We start from the raw sequence: 22,072 nt of genomic DNA on the forward strand, positions 1-22,072 counted from the left end.
TAAGCTCTTAAAATTCAAACCTAACAACCCAGATAAAATTCTTGGTAGAAAGTTAAGCCACAAGTTATTGTAGGGTTCCACACGGACCTACACAATTGTCCATCTTACCTGGCTGTCCAAACTCATACCCTACGTGCATTTGCTCCTCACAACATGCATCTCCTGACGTATGTGCTTAAGCACACTCATATAAGAAACACAGCCAACATCATACATCCTTTTTGTGTATACTCTCCTGTATACTCTCCTTCATAATCATGTCATGTCAAACGTATCATTCCTAATAGAGGCAATACAATGTCAGCTTTCCAGATATATTTATTAGAACTCTGTTCGCAACTTGTATATAGAATTATGTACCATTCTCCATTCTCGAACAAACAGTTGACTGTATATTAATTTCTATTTTGCTTGCCTTGTGTCAGGCACTACATTTCCACTCGCAAGAGTCCTTGACCCTTCTGTTGTTTTGAATAAATTAGTAAGTTTGTAGACGCTGCCTCTTACTCATGCCTTCGCCACATTATAAACCACAGGGCAATAAAGAACATGAAATTAAACACGAACTTATAATTATTAACATGTACTAAGGGATTTGGAGCCGATGAAACATGGTTTTTCAGCAGCACCTTTTTATCAAAGCATCGGATAAAGGTGAAAGTTGGGAAGTGTATATTTTATAACCCTACCTAATTTTTGCAAGTGTTATTTAGTACTTAGTTTCGATAGTTTTGATATTTATAGAGTAAAATGAAGTTGCTGTTGCTGGAACTGAGAAAATCACAGACAAGGATCTTAAAGCCATTTGTGACCTAATCATAACATGGCGTCATGAGGTTCCACCCATCCACCAGGTAGGCAGTAAGTCACTAACAGGTGAATTCGATTATGGCCAGCAGGATATGGAATTGTTCCCGTGGTTGTAAGACTGTGTCTGTGCTACGGCTTGCCACTTTGTATACAAGCGAGAGGACCCGTGGCAAGATTTACTATAGCGTGAACAGGTAATTATTTCTATAGTGGGTAATAGTTCCCTGGCAACACTCATCTCTTGCTGCAGCAAATAGAGGGCTATAGTGTCAAAACCTGAGGTAAAACAAAACGGATTGTCTTTTCGTATTCCTGCCCTGAATAGATGTACAGTAGATCTAACAAATGAGCTATAGATGGTTCATTGTGTGGATGAATTACATACATTGAATTATTTGTAAAGTAGAAACTATGAATATCAAGAAAATGGAGAATTCCAAGCTAACAACTTAGTTCCAACAACTGCTGTGGAAGTTGTGACGAAACCTCCACAAAATAATAATAATAATAATAATAATAATAATAATAATAATAATAATAATAATAAAATTATTGAGAATGATAGTGCAATCAAGGGGACGATGGCAAATCCTGCTCGCCATCATGATATCGCTGAAGCCTAGGATGGTTACTAATATCAATTAGTGAATATGTCATTGGCAAGTGGGCAGAGCCACAGTGAAGAGACATTTTCCCCACATGTAAACTTCTCATCACATTGGGTGGAGGCTCTTGACGTCATAGGTTAACATCACTATTGTGTTCAAAACCCTCACCTGCAATTTTGGTGGCTCTGGCATAGGAAACACACTTTTACTCTGATAAGTTCCAGAACTACTGAGCTTAGCAATTAAATAATACTTGCAAAAATTAGGTAGGGTTATAAAATATACACTTGCCAACTTTCACCTTTATCCGATGCCTTGATAAAAAGGTGTTGCCAAAAAACCGTGTTTCACTGGTTCTGAATCCCTTAGTAGTTCTGAAGTGACATAGCTAAATATGCTGGGTTTGGTCATGATATTGTTGCACCTTTCCCAGTGATATCTTAGAATACCCACCACATCAAGAAGACCCCTGGTTTTCCACCATAGCACCTCTGGGCCAAGACTTACCATACCACCTACTGTTACACAGTGTAGTTGACTTTGTTCAAGCTCGGGGCAAAAATGTTTTTGGAATACTGTTTCTGATGACCACCCTGTACACTTTCATATTTCTTCGAAACATTTCCGAAGAAAGCCAATGATATACTTACCTTCCAGACGTTATGTGACTTAGGAAAGGAGTAGGGGTCTGCCTTTTTGATAAGGGACTCTAAAATTATTCTCAGCCCATATAAAGTGGTTTGTTTGTGCTAGGTTATAGAAAGATTGGACCCTCGGGGATGTTTGCCATGACCTCTACGTAAGTCTTAAATGCTTGAATTGGGCATAATGTTTTATCTGACAAATAGAGTTCCCTTATCTAAGAGAGTCCAGTTCACTAATATGAGCTCCTGATGCTAAAGCAGTCAAGAAGATCGCCTTTTGCAGCATATTGTAGTTGTACATATTGGGCCCACTGAATTAGGGTACTGACAGAAGCCTAAGCACCTTATTTAGGGACCAGGTAATGGGAAGCCTTGCAGGAGCAGGTCTTTGCAATGCAAAAGACCAGAGAAGGGATGTAACAGTTTCTATGTTAGAATCAATTCCAAATACATAAAGCAAGGGTTCCGACAATGCTGCCTTGTATGCCATGATTGTTGTAATAGCAAGGAACTTAGTCTTCAAAAAGAAATATAAGAAAATGTAAAAGTGTTTCAACAGAGATCTCAACTGGGCTCTCAACGTGGACATAATCTACCCATATCATCCATATTGACTGGTAGAGGCGGTCCCTGGTTTACGGCGGGGGCTTTGTTCCCGATGGTGTGCCGTAACCCAAAAAATGCTCTAGTAAACTGGAACGTCATAATAATAATGGGAATAAATGGCACTTATGGCATCTTATGGCACTGTAAAATAAGGTTAACGAAACTGCGAGCCAAGCACCGTAAAGTCGGAAGGCCGTAAACCAAGACTGCTGTTGCCCGGGGACTGCCTATTATCAAAGAGAGGATGTTTAGTTTCTGCACTAGGTACCTGGCAATGTTGAGTGAGTAATTTTCACTGCAGACAAGATTTAAAAAATCTGCACGTGAAGGTCCCAGCTCGCTCAGAAAGGAGGACATGTAGATGACTTTCCCTCCTACTGTCTGGGATCGAACAGCGGATGGTAACAGAACTGAGTTCTTCACTCATTGAAGCAATGGGAACCAATGCCTGTTCAGCTAATTTGGGGCTATTAAGTAAGTGGTTTCGTTGAAAGTTAGAAGTTTGTTCAAAACCTTCGAAATCTGGGACAATGGAGGAAAAAGGTATTATCGTCCTTCATTTGTTCCAGTCTTGTAGGAATGCTTCTCTTGCTACTGCTTGATTGTCCAGGTTCGGAGACACACTGTGGAAGTTGGTGGTTCTCGTATGTGGCAAACAGGTCCATTTTTGGATGTGGAAGCATGTTGACAATTAATTAATTGTCTAACATCCACTCAGTGGAGGGTGTTGCATCCCCTGACAGAGTCTGCTATTACACTGAAAGACCCTGTGAGGTGAACTGCAGACAAGTGCAACTTCTTTGCTTGCACCATCTGAAGGATGGATAGCATTACTGCATTGAGGGGAGGGGAATGAGAGCCTGACTCCTTGATGGAGGACATTGCACTCTTTTTGTTTATGTCCAACAAAATATGTGTCCCTTTTTGGAAGTTTCAGTTTTCTGAATGACAGAAAGACAGCCACCAGCTCCTGAAAGCTGATATGACGCTTTGTCAGAGCAGGTGACCACCTCCCTTTAAAATGGCCTTCTGCACGTAATCTTCCAGAGAAGGGTCTGGTTCTTGAAAAAACCTCTTTAAAGGGATGGGAAGGATGAGACCATTTCCACCCTAGCTTGTTTAGGATAACATTATGTCCCCAAGGGGAGGACTTCCATTGCATGTGATGTTGTAGAAGATAACCCCCGACCATACAATTCCTATTGGGTTCCACCTCTTCCCTTGCCTTTAATAGGCATTCCAGGTGTTGCTTTTCCTTTTCTTTGATACAAGCATCTTTGTGTGCTTCGAAAGGGAAGCTTTTGCTGCTGTTGTCCCTTCATCTGTTGTTAAGAGGATCCTTTATGGGTGACTGGAGGCTTGTATGATTCCAAGTCATAACAAACCTTCTTTGGTTTGGGAAGAGGAAACTCGAGTCCCTTGCTTCCCGGATTCCCCATTTCCAGGGAGAGCATATATTGTACAGGTCTGTTGTCAGGCTCGTTCATTGGGTTGAGCCACAGCAGACTCCTCAAAAAGGTCCTTACAGAAGGGGTAGAATGTAATAAGGAGGTTACATTGGAGAGTGACATATTGGAGCCTGCCAATGTTTCCATTTAAGCCTTTATGTGACAATCTAGAAAATCACAGAGTGCTCCCCATAGGGTTCACATTAAGTGTTTTGGCTACAACAACAAACATTGTTTTAGAGGATTCTGGAAGCCTTCTAATAGAAACTCCCAGCATAGAAGTAGAGGTTATGGTATTAAAGAGGTGGAGCCTAGCATGAACTTCATCCAAGGCTGTCCCCTCTGCCGTTGGCTCTCGTTTCCCAGTTACCACAGAATTCTGAAATTCTGCCTTCACATTATTGTTGTAAAGTGATGGGACATAAGGCTGGGGCTACCTGGTGAGTATATTGGGTCTCATCTAAAATAGATGTAGAGCTCCATTTTCCATTAATCTGGTAAAAGGTTTCTTCTATGGCTTTCAATGCTATATTCGTAGGCAGGATAACCATCTCTTTCGGCAGTTTCTCAATGCCTACTGAAGGAGGGACAAAGTGCCATTCCATATTAGGAAATGTTGCTCTGTCCCAAAACTCTACATGTTCAACTTCAATCATAGTTTTCCTCTCATTAATAAGGTATTTACCATCGGAAGAGAAGATGCACCTTGAGGCATCGCGCCAAGGGTTATCATTATCATCAGGGCCAGTTACTGGAGCCCCTATTAACCTTTGGTTTAAAATTTTGTAACCTGAACTGGCCTTATTATTGCTACCAGTCGGAGCTCTAGACCCAGACTCTGCCCAGGCAGACTGTGCAGCCACTTTATTCTTTCGTTTAAAGGCTGAGAAATTCTTAGACCTTGGATTTAATTCAGTATCCAGGAATGACCTGGTTTCCTGTTTGGAATCATGGATAATGTCTCTGATGTACATCCTTGATACTGCTCATAATTTCCTCATGGAAGTCAGCAAATGCAGCAAGCAGTATTTCCCTATTAGGGGTGCTTGTGTGAACTGATTGACCTAGCAGCTGTATTGCGACTGTCTGGTGACAAAAGAGCAGAAGTCCTGGATGCAAATCACTATACCTCTCAGAAGATATAGACACTTCAGACGGGGGGTTAAGTGGCCCTTATTAGGATTCTCTACAGCATCTGATTGCTGCATGGGGGAGAGGTTTTCTTCTTAGGTATCTTTCTCATGTACAGCAGAAGGCTGCGTCCCGGTCCTTCCAGGTTCAATAGGGCAGTTTCCGTGGCAGTATCCACTTCATGTCCAATAAATGGGACATTTCTCCAAAGTAAAGACTCCTCCATTGGAGGAGTTGACCTGGGAGGCACTAGGAACCAGTGTTTATAGTATTGGCCCAAACATGGGTTCTGGTCGGAAAGGGAGGGAAATATACTCTGCCAGAGTTTTGCCGGAAAGTTGTAGTCTCCTCCTTCTGTACCCTTACTGAAACCTAGGACCCAGCAAGACTGCTAAAATACAGCATTCAACGCGTACATATATACGCCGACATTTTTTGTAATTACTCGGTAATAAATAATGCTAGAAAAAAAGTGAAAACTGCGATGGAAAGCTGAATAAATTTCATATATATATATATATATATATATATATATATATATATATATATAACCTAAAATCAATAGGTAATCCCAGTAAATAATTGAGCAATTGAAGCCCAGCGACATAAGTTTTGTTTTTTCAGGTAAAGTCAATTGTTCGCTAAAGATTCTTATATAGAAACGTTGATATTTTTATATTTTGCTGTTTGCACGATTAAGTACAAAGAATGGCCATTCAAATGATATATAATACATGCACATTGAAGTTATTTACAGATGCACAAACAGACGTACAAAAAATTATTCACGCACTCATAAACCCTAGGCCGAATTACGCGGCTTGACTGGGTTCTCCTCACATTTACGCTTACATTTTTCGTAATTACTCAGTAATGAATAACGCTAAGAAAAAAGTGAAAATTGCAATGGAAAGCTGAATAAATTTTCTATAAATAGCCCACATAAAGGCAATAACAGTTCCCAGAAAAAATTGAGCAATTGAAGCTGAAAGACGGAAATTTTGTTGAAAGAGAAATATATGTAAAAAAAGTAAATTCTTACGAAAAAGAAATGGTGCTATTTTTACATTTGCGATACCTATTGGTTTCCTGTTTACGTTTTCTTGTAGGTCTAAGATCTGCCCATGCAATGGTGCAGTCCTCGTGTTATTTGGATGACTCGTTTTTTTTTTTTGCTGAATTTCCCCCGAAAATAAGTTACGGATGATGCATAAATCGTGTCATCGGAGCGCTTACAGCAAAAAATTTGACACGTTTCGCGTCATCAGATCACCAGAGGGTTAACAAAGTAAGCTACCAGCAAAAAAATTTTTTAAAACTAAAACTTTCCACTGGGACTTGAAACTGTCTATTTAACTTGCTTCTGAATTTGGTTCTTTCATGATTACCAAAATACTGTACGATCTATGAACACTCATAAATGCACAAATTCTTGCCGTGTGCTAATGGTAGCAGAGACCAGAGAATAATGGTTGAATAGGTCTGGCGCAGAGTGCGTGGTTGACACAATAATGGCTAATGCACAGTGTGCTGCTGCCACATCTGCAGTTTAAGAATAGGAATTGAACCTAGGCAGCCACTGCAGACAAGAGAAAGAGCCATCGTGTCTTGAAATCCTATACTCTATCAGTGTCAATGTGCACTAGTACCGGCTAAGAACAACTAAAAGAGAATTCTTTGAAATTGGTTTGTCTTATCTTATGGAGCCCCTCTAGGGACCATGAGAGTAACTCCTTTGAGGATGAACAGTGGCTACGCTATCAAAAATGATGTACTTACTGATTATTGTTGAAGTTCAGATTGCCATAAGTTCAGATTACCAATATGGTTTCGATGCTCAGTTATTTTTATGGTGCTAACCAAACATTTATAAACTGTATAAGATTAACAAAACCTACACTTGTCGTTTTCATTTGAACAATTCTACCATGAAAATAAGGTACTGCAAATGTGAAATTCCTGATTGATATATGAAAAGTGTATAAAAAATACACTATTATTTAAACTACAGCATATAAATACTTTGCACAATAACTTCATAATAGATTCCTAACAAGCTAAAGACTTGGCATTGACAAATAGGATACAGACTCATATATACCCATAGGAAGAAGATAGAATGCTCTTTTCTAAAAGCTACATGGCAGGAGACAGTGAAAAATCAAAATACAACAAACAAAAAAGAAAAAGTGTTTATTTAATACCATCACAGAGTTGGTGAAGAACTGGAGATGGCGTGGAGGCATTAGAATCACACTCGCTTGTAGATACTGGTTTTGAAGCTCCTATTAATGGGAAAGTTTTAATGTCTGCATCAGTGAGAGCTACTGGGCGGTCAGGGTATGATATGGGACTGGGTAGGGCCTCCCTGGCCTGCCTAACATCAACCTGAAAACAGAAAGAAAATGATTCTGTTCATCACAAGTACAGGAAAGATCTATGTATTTAAACTCTAACTACAGTCATAATTTTTTACCCTTGGTATAATTCTATCTTTGGAATATTTGGACTAAAAATATCCTTGATAATAATCCTTGATAATGATAAGTATTAAAAAGTAATTTGCATTTTTCCTAGAAATACAAACCCAAGCCTTCAGTACAAGCTGGGATGTTGTTGAAACATGGTAGGAAGGTAAGTGGGGGAAACCCCAACCCACCTTCATTCAACAAGCCTTTTTTCCTTTGGTATCACGGACTAAGCAGGGTAGTTGACATGGGATTAAAATAAAAGTCTCTGATTTGTTTACCTAAGAAAAATACAAATTACTTTTAGAAATTCATTATTTATTCCTATAAAGATACTGTACAAAGGGAGAAGTATATCTTAGTTTAACCAGACCACTGAGCTGATTAACAGCTCTCCTAGGGCTGGCCCGAAGGATTAGATTTATTTTACGTGTCTAAGAACCAATTGGTTACCTAGCAACGGGACTTACAGCTTATTGTGGGATCCGAACCACATTATGACAAGAAATGAATTTCTATCACCAGAAATAAATTCCTCTAATTCTTCATTAGCCGGTAGGAGAGTCGAACGCTGGGCCAATAGCATGCTAGTCGACAGCTCTACCCACCCCTCCAACGAAGAACTAGATACTGTACAAGCCATCACCTTTTATGCATGAGACTTACTCCTTAGTTAGAAGTTGTTTCCAACCAGAACTGTCATGTTCCTGGTCATGACAGTGTGCAGGGAAGTGTTGACTCCTATAACCTCCTGTTCAGGCTAGCATATGGATGACAGAGTAATAGGACCTTGAGGTTGAGTGAAATGTGTCTGTGATCTTGCCTATACATACAGGAAAACCTCAGAGAACCAGGTGTCACACAAGTCAAAGGCAGCTAAAATCTGGTCAATAAAAAAGGAATGTACAGATTATAGCAAAGAGAGAGTCACATGATATAAGTTAGAGCTCTAAGAATGGGTGCCCAACTGTGCAGCCTACCTACATCTGTGCCCAATCCAACATGTACTTGGTGCGAGCTGCTGCCTTGCAGAGAGAGCGAAGAAGGAAGAGAAGACAGTCACTCCACAATTCAGCTCGTCTTTGTACCTTCTGAGTACCGAGTACCTTGGGCAAGGTACTTTTCTGTTTGAGAGGACCTTGGGTGACTATCAAAGGCCCTGTGGGTGACATCTCATAGGTAAAATGAGGTAAAGGTGGTCATCTGATATTTCCAAACACCTGATCTCTATCTTGCTACCGAGCAGCTGCTTGGTAGCTGGGAAAACACCCCTCACTCGCCTGCCATCACCAAGCACTTTTTCTTTTAGCCTTAGGGATGAGGCAGGATGGTTGAGGTGGGAACTTTGATAAAAGTCTCTGGTTTGTATACATAGGAAAAGTACAAATTACTTTAGAACTTTAGAATATTTTTTTTTTACAAATACAATCCATTGCCATTTATGTAGCAAATTCATTCATTAGGTGGGAGGTTATCTCCTCCAGCTGACTGGAAATGGTTGGAGAATAAAAAGCTATCCCTGTAAAGGATTGCATATGTTGGGAAGCAGCTATAAGTACAGTACTCGGTAATCCCACAGTTATCTGGATCTTCATTATTTTACACTACATTATCTGACAGCACTTGACCAGGGACCAAAGGTATATAACATAAATTTTTAAAAATTTGAAAAAACCATTCTCTGATGGTTGGCAATGCTTCAAAGCCTAAGGAAATGTTGGTTACACTACTTACACTCATGAAGAGACAGAAAGGGTTTGGGAGGTGTAGGAGGCCTGGAGAAGTTTCCAAGGTGCAGGGGTCAGATGGCTGGTTACCATGGGAGGGAAGCAGCAGTAAGGCTGTTTACAAGAGCTCACAAGAGAAAGGGTTGCTTTGGAAGGTGGGTGAAACAGGGAAGGAATTTCCCGGGCTAGGAGCAGGGTGGGAATGCAGGGTAGGATTGGTGAAGAGGGGTAGGAGGCATCTGACTTTTAAGAAGAGATATATGTAATGACCTCAAGCATCACTAGTTCCATTGGATCTTCTTGTTTAGAGGTGGTCCAGCTAGCCACAAAAGCAGAGACCTTCCAACCATGGTAACTCGACCTTGCAGAGATTTGTTTCTGCTGAGCTATAGGCCTGCCTGGTCTGGATGGTGAAATTTAAGTGAACTGATCCAATAAATGTGTAATCTTTCTTGACCACTATGGGTTTATGTACTATCATGGTATTTTAATTACCAGGGGTCACATGGGGCAAGAACAGATGAATACTGCAAACTTTTCCTTTTTATTTACAAATATATGCCTATACACACTTACATATATCACATACATTCAAATAAATGCACTTACAGCTAACTCAGTACTAAACTTAACGTATGACTGTTACACTTACTAGTCATACAAATAATGAAGCTACCTTTAAAAAATGTACAAATGCCACATTCAACACTAGCTAGAATATCATCAGACTCATTAAATCCAAGATAGTATCCAATTAGAGTAGGCACAATATCTACATCATAAGCACATCTGATGTACATACCAAGGTGCAGCGGAAGAGGACGTGCTCTTACACAATCTTTGGGTAACAATGTACAATGGTGTAGTCAGTGGGGTATTAGGCTGAACTCCAGTAAATCGAAATCACTGTTGATTAGCAGATCTAGTACAGATTTCCCACCTCATTCTCCCCTTCAGGTGGATGGAACTTGGCTGAACGAGTTTGAAGCTTAACTATTCTAGGTGTAACTTTTTATTTCATCTAACTTTTGAGAAACATCTAATGAAAGTTTAGCAAATGCACTTAAAGAAAATTAGGTATTGTGTTAAATGGGCCTCATATATTTATAACAGTGATGAAACCAGTGCAACCTGTTTTAGTTCATTTGTACTCCCTTTACTAGAATACTGTTCTCTGGTGTGGATGTCTGCTTCTGCCAGAGATTTATCTCTTTTAGATAGAGTGGTTCGTGATGGTAGGTTTCTGTTTCCTAATAGTAGTAGTTATGACTTGGACCATCGACAGATTGTCTTTTGTATATCGCTTTTTCACAGGTTGTATTTCAACAGAGATCTTTCACATTCACCATTGAGCCCTGATCCCCTTTATCTGCTGAGAGCAACCAGATTCGCTGAACAGCAGCACCAATATGCAGTAAATGTGCCTCGCTGTTGAACTCAGTTCCAGAGGTCCTTTATTCCTCAGCCTCCCAGAGGAAGTTGTGCAACTGGAACTTCAGAAGTTCAAGCGAAGGTGCAATACATTACTACCCTAATGCTATTCTCCATGCATTTTAATACATTTTTATCTATTTGTTCATTTATTAATTTTTTGTCTTTTTTAATAAGTGGGGTCTCTTCATTCTGTATTTCCCTTTACCTTGTCTTACTTCTTCCTACTGAACACCATATTTTTTGGAAGCTTGAATTTCAAGTCAGTGGCCCCTGTGGGCTTGTTCCATATGAATTGGTCTTATCTTCTGAATAATAGTAATAATAATCTAAATGGTTTCGCATCGGTAGTTCAAAAACCCAATGTCAAAACAGGAGGCAAATTTTTTTATCACCACTAGCTAAAATCATTTCAATATGGTCCATTTCAATATGGTCATGCCCCCTTACCATATCATTATCATCATGGTTTGAATTTAAAGTCACAAATTCAAAGCCACAAGACCTGCAGTTCCCAAAACTGCACTTCTTAAATTTAGCTTATCTTCAGAAATCAGCTTGCAAACATCAGTTCAGTAAAATCTGGTTTTCCAACACATACCAGTTACACACAGACACAAATCTCAGACTTCAAGTGAACATCAAAACAACAAGTTCTAGAATGATGAGAGACTAAACATACAAACAAAAAATAAAAACTACATAGCACATTCTTGATAAAGTTGTCAACCTTCCTGGATGCAATATCCTTTTAAAAAAAATGGTCTTCCTCTGTTTAGTTGAAAGAGACTTGTCAGAGAGTTTGGTTGACAAATGCCCGTAACTCTCCCAAAGGGTAGAGGCAGGTCTATCTTTTGCAGCTGAGCTGACAAAAAGGGTACAACTCCAAGTAACCAGAGCCAAATTTGGCACCCTTCCACTCTTTCCGATAAAGAGGATAATCTCACTTGCCTAGACAGGCAGTACACTTTTCTTCTTTACAGGTCTTCTGAGGGAACTCTATCGAGACAAATTTCTTAGCTTATGGCCAGGCAACTCTCCTTAGAAGCATGTGACACAGTAATGGGTAGAAGCACAGTGCAGTTTAATGCTTGTCCACTTCATCAGAACTTTCTTTATGAAAATCCTTTTGGCAACCTTTTCCACAGTTGCATAGAGGTGCAAGATATTTATAATTTTTGAGAGAGAAGAGAGAAGCACACATCTGGAATTCAGCCCATCAGAACCATATCTGCCCGATAACTATCAGTTTAGGGTCTGCATATTTATAGCTTCATCAGTATCTTTTCCATTTGATAATGACATCCATCAGTCAGTCAGATGTTATTTGCCTTTATTGTGTGAGTATGATCATCCATTACATTCTGTGTTTAAGAGTACTCCATGGATTTAAATTACAGATTTCCTGGTTTCATGTCCTTTCAAAGTTTTGAGCTTTCAGATACAAATCCCTGTACCATTTAGAGCCTCAATATCCATTACTAACATTAATCCCACAAGCTTGGAGTCGGATCATTCATTTCAAGCAGCTAATTCTGGAGTTCGGCAATTTGATCCTCCCACCTAAACTGAGATCAGCGCTACTCTAAATGAAGGGTTTGCTGTGAATTATTGTAAATTTTTTAAAATATATTTTTTTTAGTTCAAACTCATTATGTAAATTATGATTTTTAAAAAATAAAATTATACTCTTTTTAAGAATAAAATTTTTTACAATGTAGACACATCAAATGTCTCCTAACCCCAATGATTTCTTGCTACTATAAACAAGATGACATAAAATGTGAGGCTTCTACCTGCCTTGAGCCTCAGGATCCACGTTACAAAAGCACATGATAATCTATTCAATAGGTAATGAAGTAACTTAGATTCATGAAAATCACAAATGTGGGCTAATGAAATGACCCATTAGTTTTGAAAATATTCATTTTACTTTTAAAAAGATTACATATTTTCGATGTCCAAACATCTTTAGTAAAAACAGAAATTCAGGAGGAATATAATGATTTCAATTTTATATGACCAATGAGTAACAAGCTTACCTTGGATACAAGTAGGTGAACTTGAGGAACAATATAACTACCGCAAGTACAGTGACTCCCTGATATGTAATTAAATGAACCTATTCTGAAAACAGCCTTAAGGACGAGTTGGAGTTTACCTTTGTCCAAGATGACTGAAATTAAACATATGGATGAATAATAAGCTGTATTCTCAATGAAATCCACTAAAAGAAATGTTTCTAATAAAATAGAGAATGGCTCCCAGAAAATAACATATACTGAGAAAAAGCAAGAGAGCTAAAGTTGAATCAATTACCAGGATGTCACAAAGCCAAAGTTAATAAAAATTTAGAAATAAAAAAAATAAAAAAATTAAATATTCAGATAAATACTTTTTATAAATGCTTACTGCGAGATTAAGCACAGTAGTCAAGCCATAAATAGCTAACATTAAAAACATAGCAGGTAAGGGTTCCACGCTCTTGTCCAGCAGTTTTTATTTCTTTTCTACATACCCATAAAATGCTGACCGTATAAGCAGACCTCTGAGGGTACCAATGTACTGAAGTAAGAGGTTTGTATCTGTGATACAGAGTATAGTCTTTTAATACTCTTGAAGGAGTGGTCTGGTATTCTGTTGGTACCTGTAGTGCCAACTTCATTTCTCTCAGCCAATGAAGCAGGACGTCTAGTACTTTGTCACAACAGACATGTCACAACAGACAAATAGATTTCAACAACAAAATAAAGCTTCCGTACAACAAAAACATCCAAAAAGCCACCGAACAACTCAGGTCTAGCAATCCCTTCATTTTCCATTATCCCAAGTCCATCGTGGAGCTCACTCATTAACGTATACTTAAATAACAAAGGGAAAGAAGCCAGGAGTACAAGATACCAATGTAACAATTGTAATGACATTTACATTAAGGGAGACAGGTAGATCACTCTCTAAAGAATAACAGAGCACAAAAAAGATCCGCATGCGTTCGCCTTCCGAGAGTTTGGGGATTTTCCTACATATCAGAAATACAGGCCATTTCATAAATTGAGGCGGAGCTGGTTTTCAAAAGTAGCTGTCCATACAAAAGAAAAAGTTGCTGGAATCTGCTATCATCAATCAAACTAAACAATATGAACTTGTCAGAGGACATTGACGCTTTAATCCTCAGACTGCTTCTGCAGAAGGTGTTCTAGGGCACACAACCACCAGAATCGACGCTAAACGGGGAGCATGGGCCGTAAAACCATTAGGGAACAGTTTACTCTCCTCCTTCTTAATAAACGGTCACCTGCATACCATCGGAGACTTAATGCCACAGCTATATATGCTTTGTATATATACCCTTGTAACATTTCATCTGGTCCATATTTTTCCAGTGAACAGGAGTTGCATGAAGTGCCTGAAAATATATGGTTGCAACATTCAAATAGTGTTTTTATGGGCCTTCTTATCTTCATATATATATATATATATATATATATATATATATATATATATATATATATATATATATATATATATATATATATATATATATATATATATATATATATATATATATATATATACTGTATATATATATATATATATATCTATATCTATATCTATATCTATATCTAATCTATATCTATATCTATATCTATATCTATATCTATATCTATATCTTTATATCTATATATATATATATATATATATATATATATATATATATATATATATATATATATATATATATATATATATATATATTATTATTACCTTTCATTATCAGATTATTTCATAATGTGAATCTTTTCACGTATGTCATTGGTTATCGCACCTAGGCTGAGGTTAGCCTACTGATAAACATCACCTAGGGCATGAAAAAGTCAATGGGCATGAAAAAGTCAATGCTTCACTTTACCGGACAGTCAGCTTTAACAGATGACCTTCCTCCCCTATTACACCATTAAAGCGAGGTTTCATTGTACTTCAAAATTTCCTTACATGTAGGCAGCAGCAAGTTGCTGTTGATGGGATCTTTAGTTAACCAAGACCTGTTGTGTCTGGGGTTCCACAGGGTAGTGTTCTTGGTCCACTGTTATTTTTGGTGTAAACAAGTGATATGGTTGTTGGCCTGGAAAACAAGATTATTCAGTATGCTGATGACGCAACACTTGTGGGTGTAGTAAAGTCTCCACTAATGAGAAATGAAGCTGCCCTGTCCTCAATCAGTTCCTTATTGGACAGGTTGGTATCATTCTCGGCTAGCACTCTGCTGGGCCCTCGTTTGATTCTCCGACCGGCCAATAAAGAATTAGAGAAATTTACTTCTGGTGATAGAAATTCATTTCTCATTATAATGTGGTTTGGATTCCACAATAAGCTATAGGTCCCGTTGCTAGGTAACCAATTGGTTCTTAGCCACGTAAAATAAATCTAATCCTTCGGGCCAGCTGTAGGAGAGCTGTTAATCAGCTCAGTGGTCTGGTTAAACTAAGGTATACTTAACTTGTGCCTCAATCGGGACGTGGACCGAATCAGAGAATTGTGTAGTTGGTGGGGTATAAGACTGAACTCCATTAAGATGAAAACACTATTGATAAAGAGATTATGTACAGATTTTCTACCTTATCCTCCTCTTCAGGTGGATGGGATTCTGCTGAATCCATCTGAACTTTAACTATTCTAGATGTAACTTTTGACTCACATCTTACTTTTGAGAACCAGCTAAGTTTCAACAAATGCTGCACAAAAATTAGGTATTGTTCATAAGGCCTCAAATATTTCTAACTGTGATAAAATCAGTGCATTCTGTTTTAGGTCCTTTGTCCTTCCTCTACTAGAATACAGTACTGTTCTCCAGTGTGGATGTCTGCTTCTGCCAGAGATTTATCTCTTTAGAGAGAGTGGTTTCTGGTGGTAGATGTATGTCTCTTAATATTTGCAGTTATGACTTGGACCATCGATGGATGGTCTCTCGTTTGCCAATTTTCACATGTTGTATTTTAACTGAGGTCTTTCACATTCACAACTGATCCCTGACCCCCCTTTTCCTGCCGAGGGCAACCAGATCTGCTGAACAGCAGTACCAGTATGCAGTAAATGCACCTTGCTGTCAAACTTTTCAGTTCTGGAGGTCCTTTATTCCCCACACCACTGGACTGTGGAACAGAGTCCCTGGGGATGTTGTGCAATTGGAATTTCAGCTAATTTTATTTCCAGGTGTTTAGCCTGCCCAGTGTCTGATTTACCCTTTAATAATGTCAAAATTCCAACATCAGAGAACCTGTACTAAATACCAGTGCTCCTATTTATTTATAAGATTAAACCTATTAACCCTTTCTCTATTAAGTATTATTTCAACCGTCTGTCCACACATTGTCCAAATTATTTATTTTTTCCTTATATTTATCTTAAATCCCATCTTTCTTGATATAGAATGCATTCTACTACACAAACTTTGCAAATCTTATGGCATTATTCTGACGAAGACACTATTATCTGCATGTTTTATTTGTCAGCTTTATTAGTACTCCAATCAGAACACACACTTCCATCTCCAACCATATTTTTCATTATAAAACCGATGTGATGGCCATTGAGCAAAGGTGACAACATTTCACTGTAGTACCACACTATCTACTGCAAATGCACTTGACAAAACTTCATCCACATTAACTTTGCATCTGCTCTTTCATATATAATTCAAAGTAATTTTACATATTTAAATATAGCAGTGAAGTACCTCCCCTTATACTGTTCTGCTAAAACTCTCAAATGCCTTCTTTTTAACAACAGAAGCTGACAGAAGGGGATTTCTTAATTTTATACATTGTTGCACAATCGACCTGTACAACTGCCTCTTCAAAAACCAGTTTGTTCATCTCTATGCATTTTATCAATTTCATTCTCAAACATGTTAAAGGTGAGCAAACTTTAATATTTAAATATCAACCACTGTGGTTTAATGCCTCTATAGGTACCGCATTCAGTTTAATCACCTTTCTTTGCTATAGCTCTCAATTCCAAATCATCACGGTTCTGTTTCCTTATTTCATATTCTGCAAAACAGTCTATAAACAGTCTAATCATTATACATGGTGTCATTTTAAGCAAAAATCATCTCTGCAGCAATTCCATCAAAGCCTGGTACTTTACGTCTCCTAGTATTCTTTATGACTCATTCCTTGTCAAAAACCATAAAATAATTCATTACATTTTCAGGTCTTCTTCAGCTTCTGGTATATCAATTATATTATCCCTCATTATACCTCTTGTTCATGACCTCACAGAATTGTACTGCCCAGTATTGTCTTTCTTCTTCTTCTGATATTATTAATGAACCATCCTTCCTTTTCATAGGTATGCTCCTCCTCATTTTTATCCATGCATACTGCATTAACGATTACAGTAATTCTTAATGCTAAATAGGCACCATCTTAAGTTTATCCTGATCCTAATAATATAAAATAAAAACTATTATCCTTCTGCATATGATATAAAGAATATACTGTATAGCTGATGACTTACCATGTCTAGGGCATCTGTTATGAACTGAGGATATGAATCCTCTGAAATGTAAAGACAGCTTTTTTCACTCAATAGCGTACACTCTGTGCTTTCAGTACCCGCTTTTCCTGTTCAAGAAAAAATTAAGGTGAAAAATATTGCATTAATCATTATTTAAAGAAAGCTATTTGGATCCTAACAATAGTATTACAATAAATTACTTCAAGCTAATCATCAACATGATAATATGGCACCACTATGCATTGCTGGGAATATTGATCTTTAAATTTTATAAAGTAAAAGAAATGATGAGTACAGTAATCCCTCAGTTATCTGGATCTTCATTACCTGGAACTTGTCGTACGGTACGTCATTGTTAATTCAATGAGCCGACCTCACTTGCTCTCGCTGTGTAGGAAGTTAAAATAGGTCAGTGTTCGTTTGCGATTTTTGTGTGTTTGTAAGTAAACTCTAAAACTCAAACTCAAATTCGTATCAGTATGTATGCCAAACACCCAAGTGTGTCTCTTGCTTGTCGTGCGAAAAAGAAGGGGCAGTCTATCACTCTGGAGCAGAAAATGAAAATTATCAACCAGCGTGCTGCTGGAAAGCCCGTCATGGTAATCACACGTGACGAGCATCTATTGCAGTTGATGGAAAATTGCATCCACCATCCTTAAAGACGAGAAACGGATAATGGAGGCTATAAGGGCATCTGCTTCAGTTCATTCGACAGTTATATCAAAGAAGAGGATAGGGCCTTTGAAAGAAATGGAGCAGTTTGACCGAAAGAAATGGAGCAGTTACTGGTCAAGAGGATGGAGGACCAGATACAGAAGCGTATGCCACTCAGCCTCTTAACCATTCAAACAAAGGCTAACATGCTTTTCGATGAACTAAAGAAAAAATATGATGATAACCACAACAAAAGTTTTGTAGCAAGTGCTGGATGGTTTCATCATTTCAAAAACCGTCATGATTTTCACAGTGTGAAAATTAGCAGTGAAGCAGCAAGAGCTGACGCAGAAGGAGCCGCTACACTTAAGGATGCTTTACATAAGATCGTCATTGATGAAGAGTACTTGCCAGAGCAAATCTTTAATGTCGGTGAAACAGGACCATATTGGAAGCGTATGCTTCAACAGTCTTACATCCATAAAGAAGTGACAATGATGCTTGGGTTTAAGGCATACAAAGATCGACTGACTCTTCTGCTTGGGGGAAATGTGGCTGGGTATAAACTTAAGCCACTCATGATTTATCACTCCAAAAATCCAAGGGCATTAAAGAGAATCGACAAGCATATGCTTCCTGTGTATTACCGTCATAATAAGAAAGCATGGATGACTGCAATGTTGTTCGAAGACTGGTTTGTGCATTGCTTTATTCCAGAAGTGAAAAATTATTGTAGAGAAAACAAAATCCTCTTAAAAATTCTGCTGATTCTAGACAATGCTCCCAGCCACTCAGAGCATCGGAGATATTAACAGAAAATAAAGTTGTGTTTCTGCCACCAAACACAACTTCTCTCATACAACCATGGATCAGGCGTTGTGGCTGCGTTCAAGCCTGTTATCTTGGAACACGTTTGCTCAGGCTGTTCAGGCTATGGATAATGAGGAGAAAGATCTCAGAACTTTCTGGAAGGAATTCTTGTCCTGAACCCATTATGAACATTGAAAAGCATGGAAAGGAGGTAAAGAAAGAATGTATGAATGGGGTTTGGAAAAATCTGCTACAAGTGTATGTGAACTCATTTAAAGGTTTCGATAAGGATGAAGAAGTTGTGGAAATAATAAAAAGATCTTGACACTTGGGAGAAGTTTAGATTTAGACGACTTTTTTGTTATTCAGTAGGAAAATCTTTATTACAAACTTTGAACATTTCCTTTTGGTAAAAAATTTCAGCTAGAAAAACCTTACCAAAAATTAAAAAACAGACTTGGCATTCTGTAGGAAATGAGAATATATTTTCTCCAGTAAATGTTTCATATTTTCTCCAATAAATGTTTCAGAGCACAGATTTCTTACGAACTGAATACAGTATTCAACGGTCTTCCATTCGCAAATTTAATCATGTTTTCTTTGTATACACAAACCATATCTGATGCTCGACAGTTCTGCTTCCTTCTCTACCACTTCCTCTGATCCATGATCATTTCTGATAAAACCTTTAGTCAAAAAATCATCTAAGGTAGGTCTGTCTGTAACTATGATATAATACACATCACCATATTCATTACTAACACTATCAGAACTGTCTGATAGTTCAGGTCTACTATGTACTAAATGTCATTTCCATATGCAGTAGAAACTTCTACTGTATACTATGTCATCGAGAAAATCCCCCTAACTCCATGGCATTTCGATGGTCACTGAACATCTAGTTACCGTAGCCCTTGTCCTGAGATTATCCTGTAAATTGGAAATGAAGTGTTGCCATTTGTCACTAGAATATAGACAAAAACTGCTCTCTCTCCAATTCTTAGAAGTCTTTCTAAACCTTCTCAGGAACCTATGGCTCAGTCTTCTCAAGCCAACTTAACACTGCAGATAGTCTTCTTTTGGCACTGTCAGTGAGGCAAGTCAGTGCACAGCATGTTTTGCTGGATAAAATAAAAAACGCTAAGAGTTGAAATCAGTGGGATTTCTTTTGGCAGATAATTTTGTAGCTAAGACATTTCTCTTTGCATTCTGTTTCCCTCAGGCTGTATGTTATGTTAGTGAATTGTGTTCTGCTGGAAACTGTCACACTCACTAAGGACTGGAGGGCCATATGTTTTTCTTGTCTACATAACTTTGCTGCCTTGACTAAGTCTCTTTGCCATTCCATCTCTCTTAGGCCATACTAGCAATAAAAAAGAACTTCTTTACCTTATTAAGGCCTTACAGGATGTTCGGAAGATCCATGAACACAGGAAGGACATACGGACTTTTTATCTCCAATAAATGTGTCACCTGTATCTTCAGAAGATCCATGACTCTGGGAGGTACTTATTCAAGCTTTTTATCTCCATTAAATATGTGAAGCAGGACTCTAAACCCTATATCAGTTTTCACAGTGAATTAACATGTTTGCACTTAGCAGATCATAAGAGAAATGTTGTCTAGACATTTTACAAGAGCTACTGCCTTCAGATTACCTGATGACCTATGCCTTCCACCTTGCCCTTTAAGAATATTAATGCCACCTTGCCTTTTAATGCTTATTTTTGCACCTGCATAACTTTATTACCATGAAGGAAATCTTCACAGTGCTTGCATCCTTCTCCATCAATGAAGAAGTGAAAGTGGGACAGTTATTTACTGACCGAAGTAAACAGATAGAAAATCATGGTAAGAAGGACTGAAAAGACTTACTTCACATTAAACTCAGCTGATACAGTAACACTTTTCAACACACCCCATTTCGTATTAACAAGCATTGCCTTTAACATGGGTGATTCAAGTACAGTATCTATCTCTTTTTCAAATGTATTTATTCCTTATTTTTATTTTATCCTTATTAATCATTTCACCTTTAAACAGCCATCTATTCATTAAAAAAAAATGTTAATGCAGCAATAAAATTTGCTGTCTTCAGAACTCAAAATTTTCTTCAAGCATAATGAAGCTTCAAATGAGGGGCATGACGAGCTAAGCAAGGTGGACTCCTCCAAGTGGCAGATAAGTGGGGGAATATTGAAACTACAAGTGAATCATGGCTGTTTGACAGTAAATATCATAAACTAGTGTATTCAAGCCTTAGTGCTCTAGCGTACCAGTACTTTACAGCAAAACTAAAATTTTAACTACAAAATTTTACTGTAACTTACCTCCTTGGTGTTTTTGGCCATGAGCATTTTGAAGGCCTTCAAGATCAGCAAGAAGTACTTTGCGACATTTCCTACAACGAACTGTATCTTCTTCCGTCATTCTGAAATTATAAAAAAAATTCCTAACAAATGTTATCCATCTCTCCATGTTCTGAATAAGAATCATATACTGTAGTTATACATATCACAAAAATAAATGCAAATCCAACATAATTTATTTAATTGGTCAGTTTACTTACCACCTGAAGTTTAAATGTGAAAATAAGAAACACAGTGGCATTAAATACCTACACTGGATAAAAAGGAACACAAGAACACAATAAAAAATACAAATGTGCAGGAGAATCATTTCCCTAAAGTGGTCCAAGTCCTTGTCTAAGTGAGTATAGTTGCTATACATAGCACCTGATCACATGGCAATGGACCACATACAAAGAAGCGTGGCCTCTTGAAGATTTAATCAGTGTATTAATCATAAGGAGACAAGTAATTCAAATTCTACAATCTCATTTGTTTGTGTCAAAGGATTTGTTCTTAAATCTGCTTAATGGACAAGTGTCATTGTTGTCAATATGCATCCTATTCACCACAGTCTCTAACTAACTCCAATGAAAGAGAGGGGTAGACCCCAGAACTGGTCCATTTCTAAATACGAGTACCGACTCCAGTCCAAGGTTCCAAGAAAGTTTGGATAAAACTGCATCCCTCCTCTTCAAGACCAGGCTGGACCACAGGTTTGCTGTCTGGTGGGCTAGGCAGGTAATTGCCCTACCTCCAGCAGTAGCAGCCTTCTGAAGGAACCATACCCATCAGGGGCATGACGATGCATAGCCTACAGCAAAGGACCATATGTCAAATCTAGAGACTGCTTAGAGAATGGCCATGG

At 38.1% G+C, this 22,072-nt stretch overlaps 1 protein-coding gene across 5 annotated transcripts in view; it reads right to left on the reverse strand.

The window, feature by feature from the left end:
- LOC136835285 (uncharacterized) overlaps positions 1 to 22,072 on the reverse strand; it is a 78,560-nt gene that overhangs the window by 51,817 nt on the left and 4,671 nt on the right. For all 5 annotated transcript variants that reach the window (XM_067098596.1, XM_067098598.1, XM_067098594.1 and 2 more), the window contains exons 2-4: positions 21,187 to 21,287; positions 17,393 to 17,499; positions 7,452 to 7,635 (exon numbers count right to left, since the gene is read on the reverse strand). In XM_067098596.1, coding sequence (XP_066954697.1) covers positions 7,452 to 7,635; positions 17,393 to 17,499; positions 21,187 to 21,286 — 391 coding nt within the window. In that variant the 5' untranslated portion in view covers position 21,287. The remainder of the gene's footprint in view (positions 1 to 7,451; positions 7,636 to 17,392; positions 17,500 to 21,186; positions 21,288 to 22,072) is intronic.

Source organism: Macrobrachium rosenbergii, chromosome 55 (genome assembly GCF_040412425.1).
Source record: "Macrobrachium rosenbergii isolate ZJJX-2024 chromosome 55, ASM4041242v1, whole genome shotgun sequence".
NCBI lineage: Eukaryota > Metazoa > Arthropoda > Malacostraca > Decapoda > Palaemonidae > Macrobrachium > Macrobrachium rosenbergii.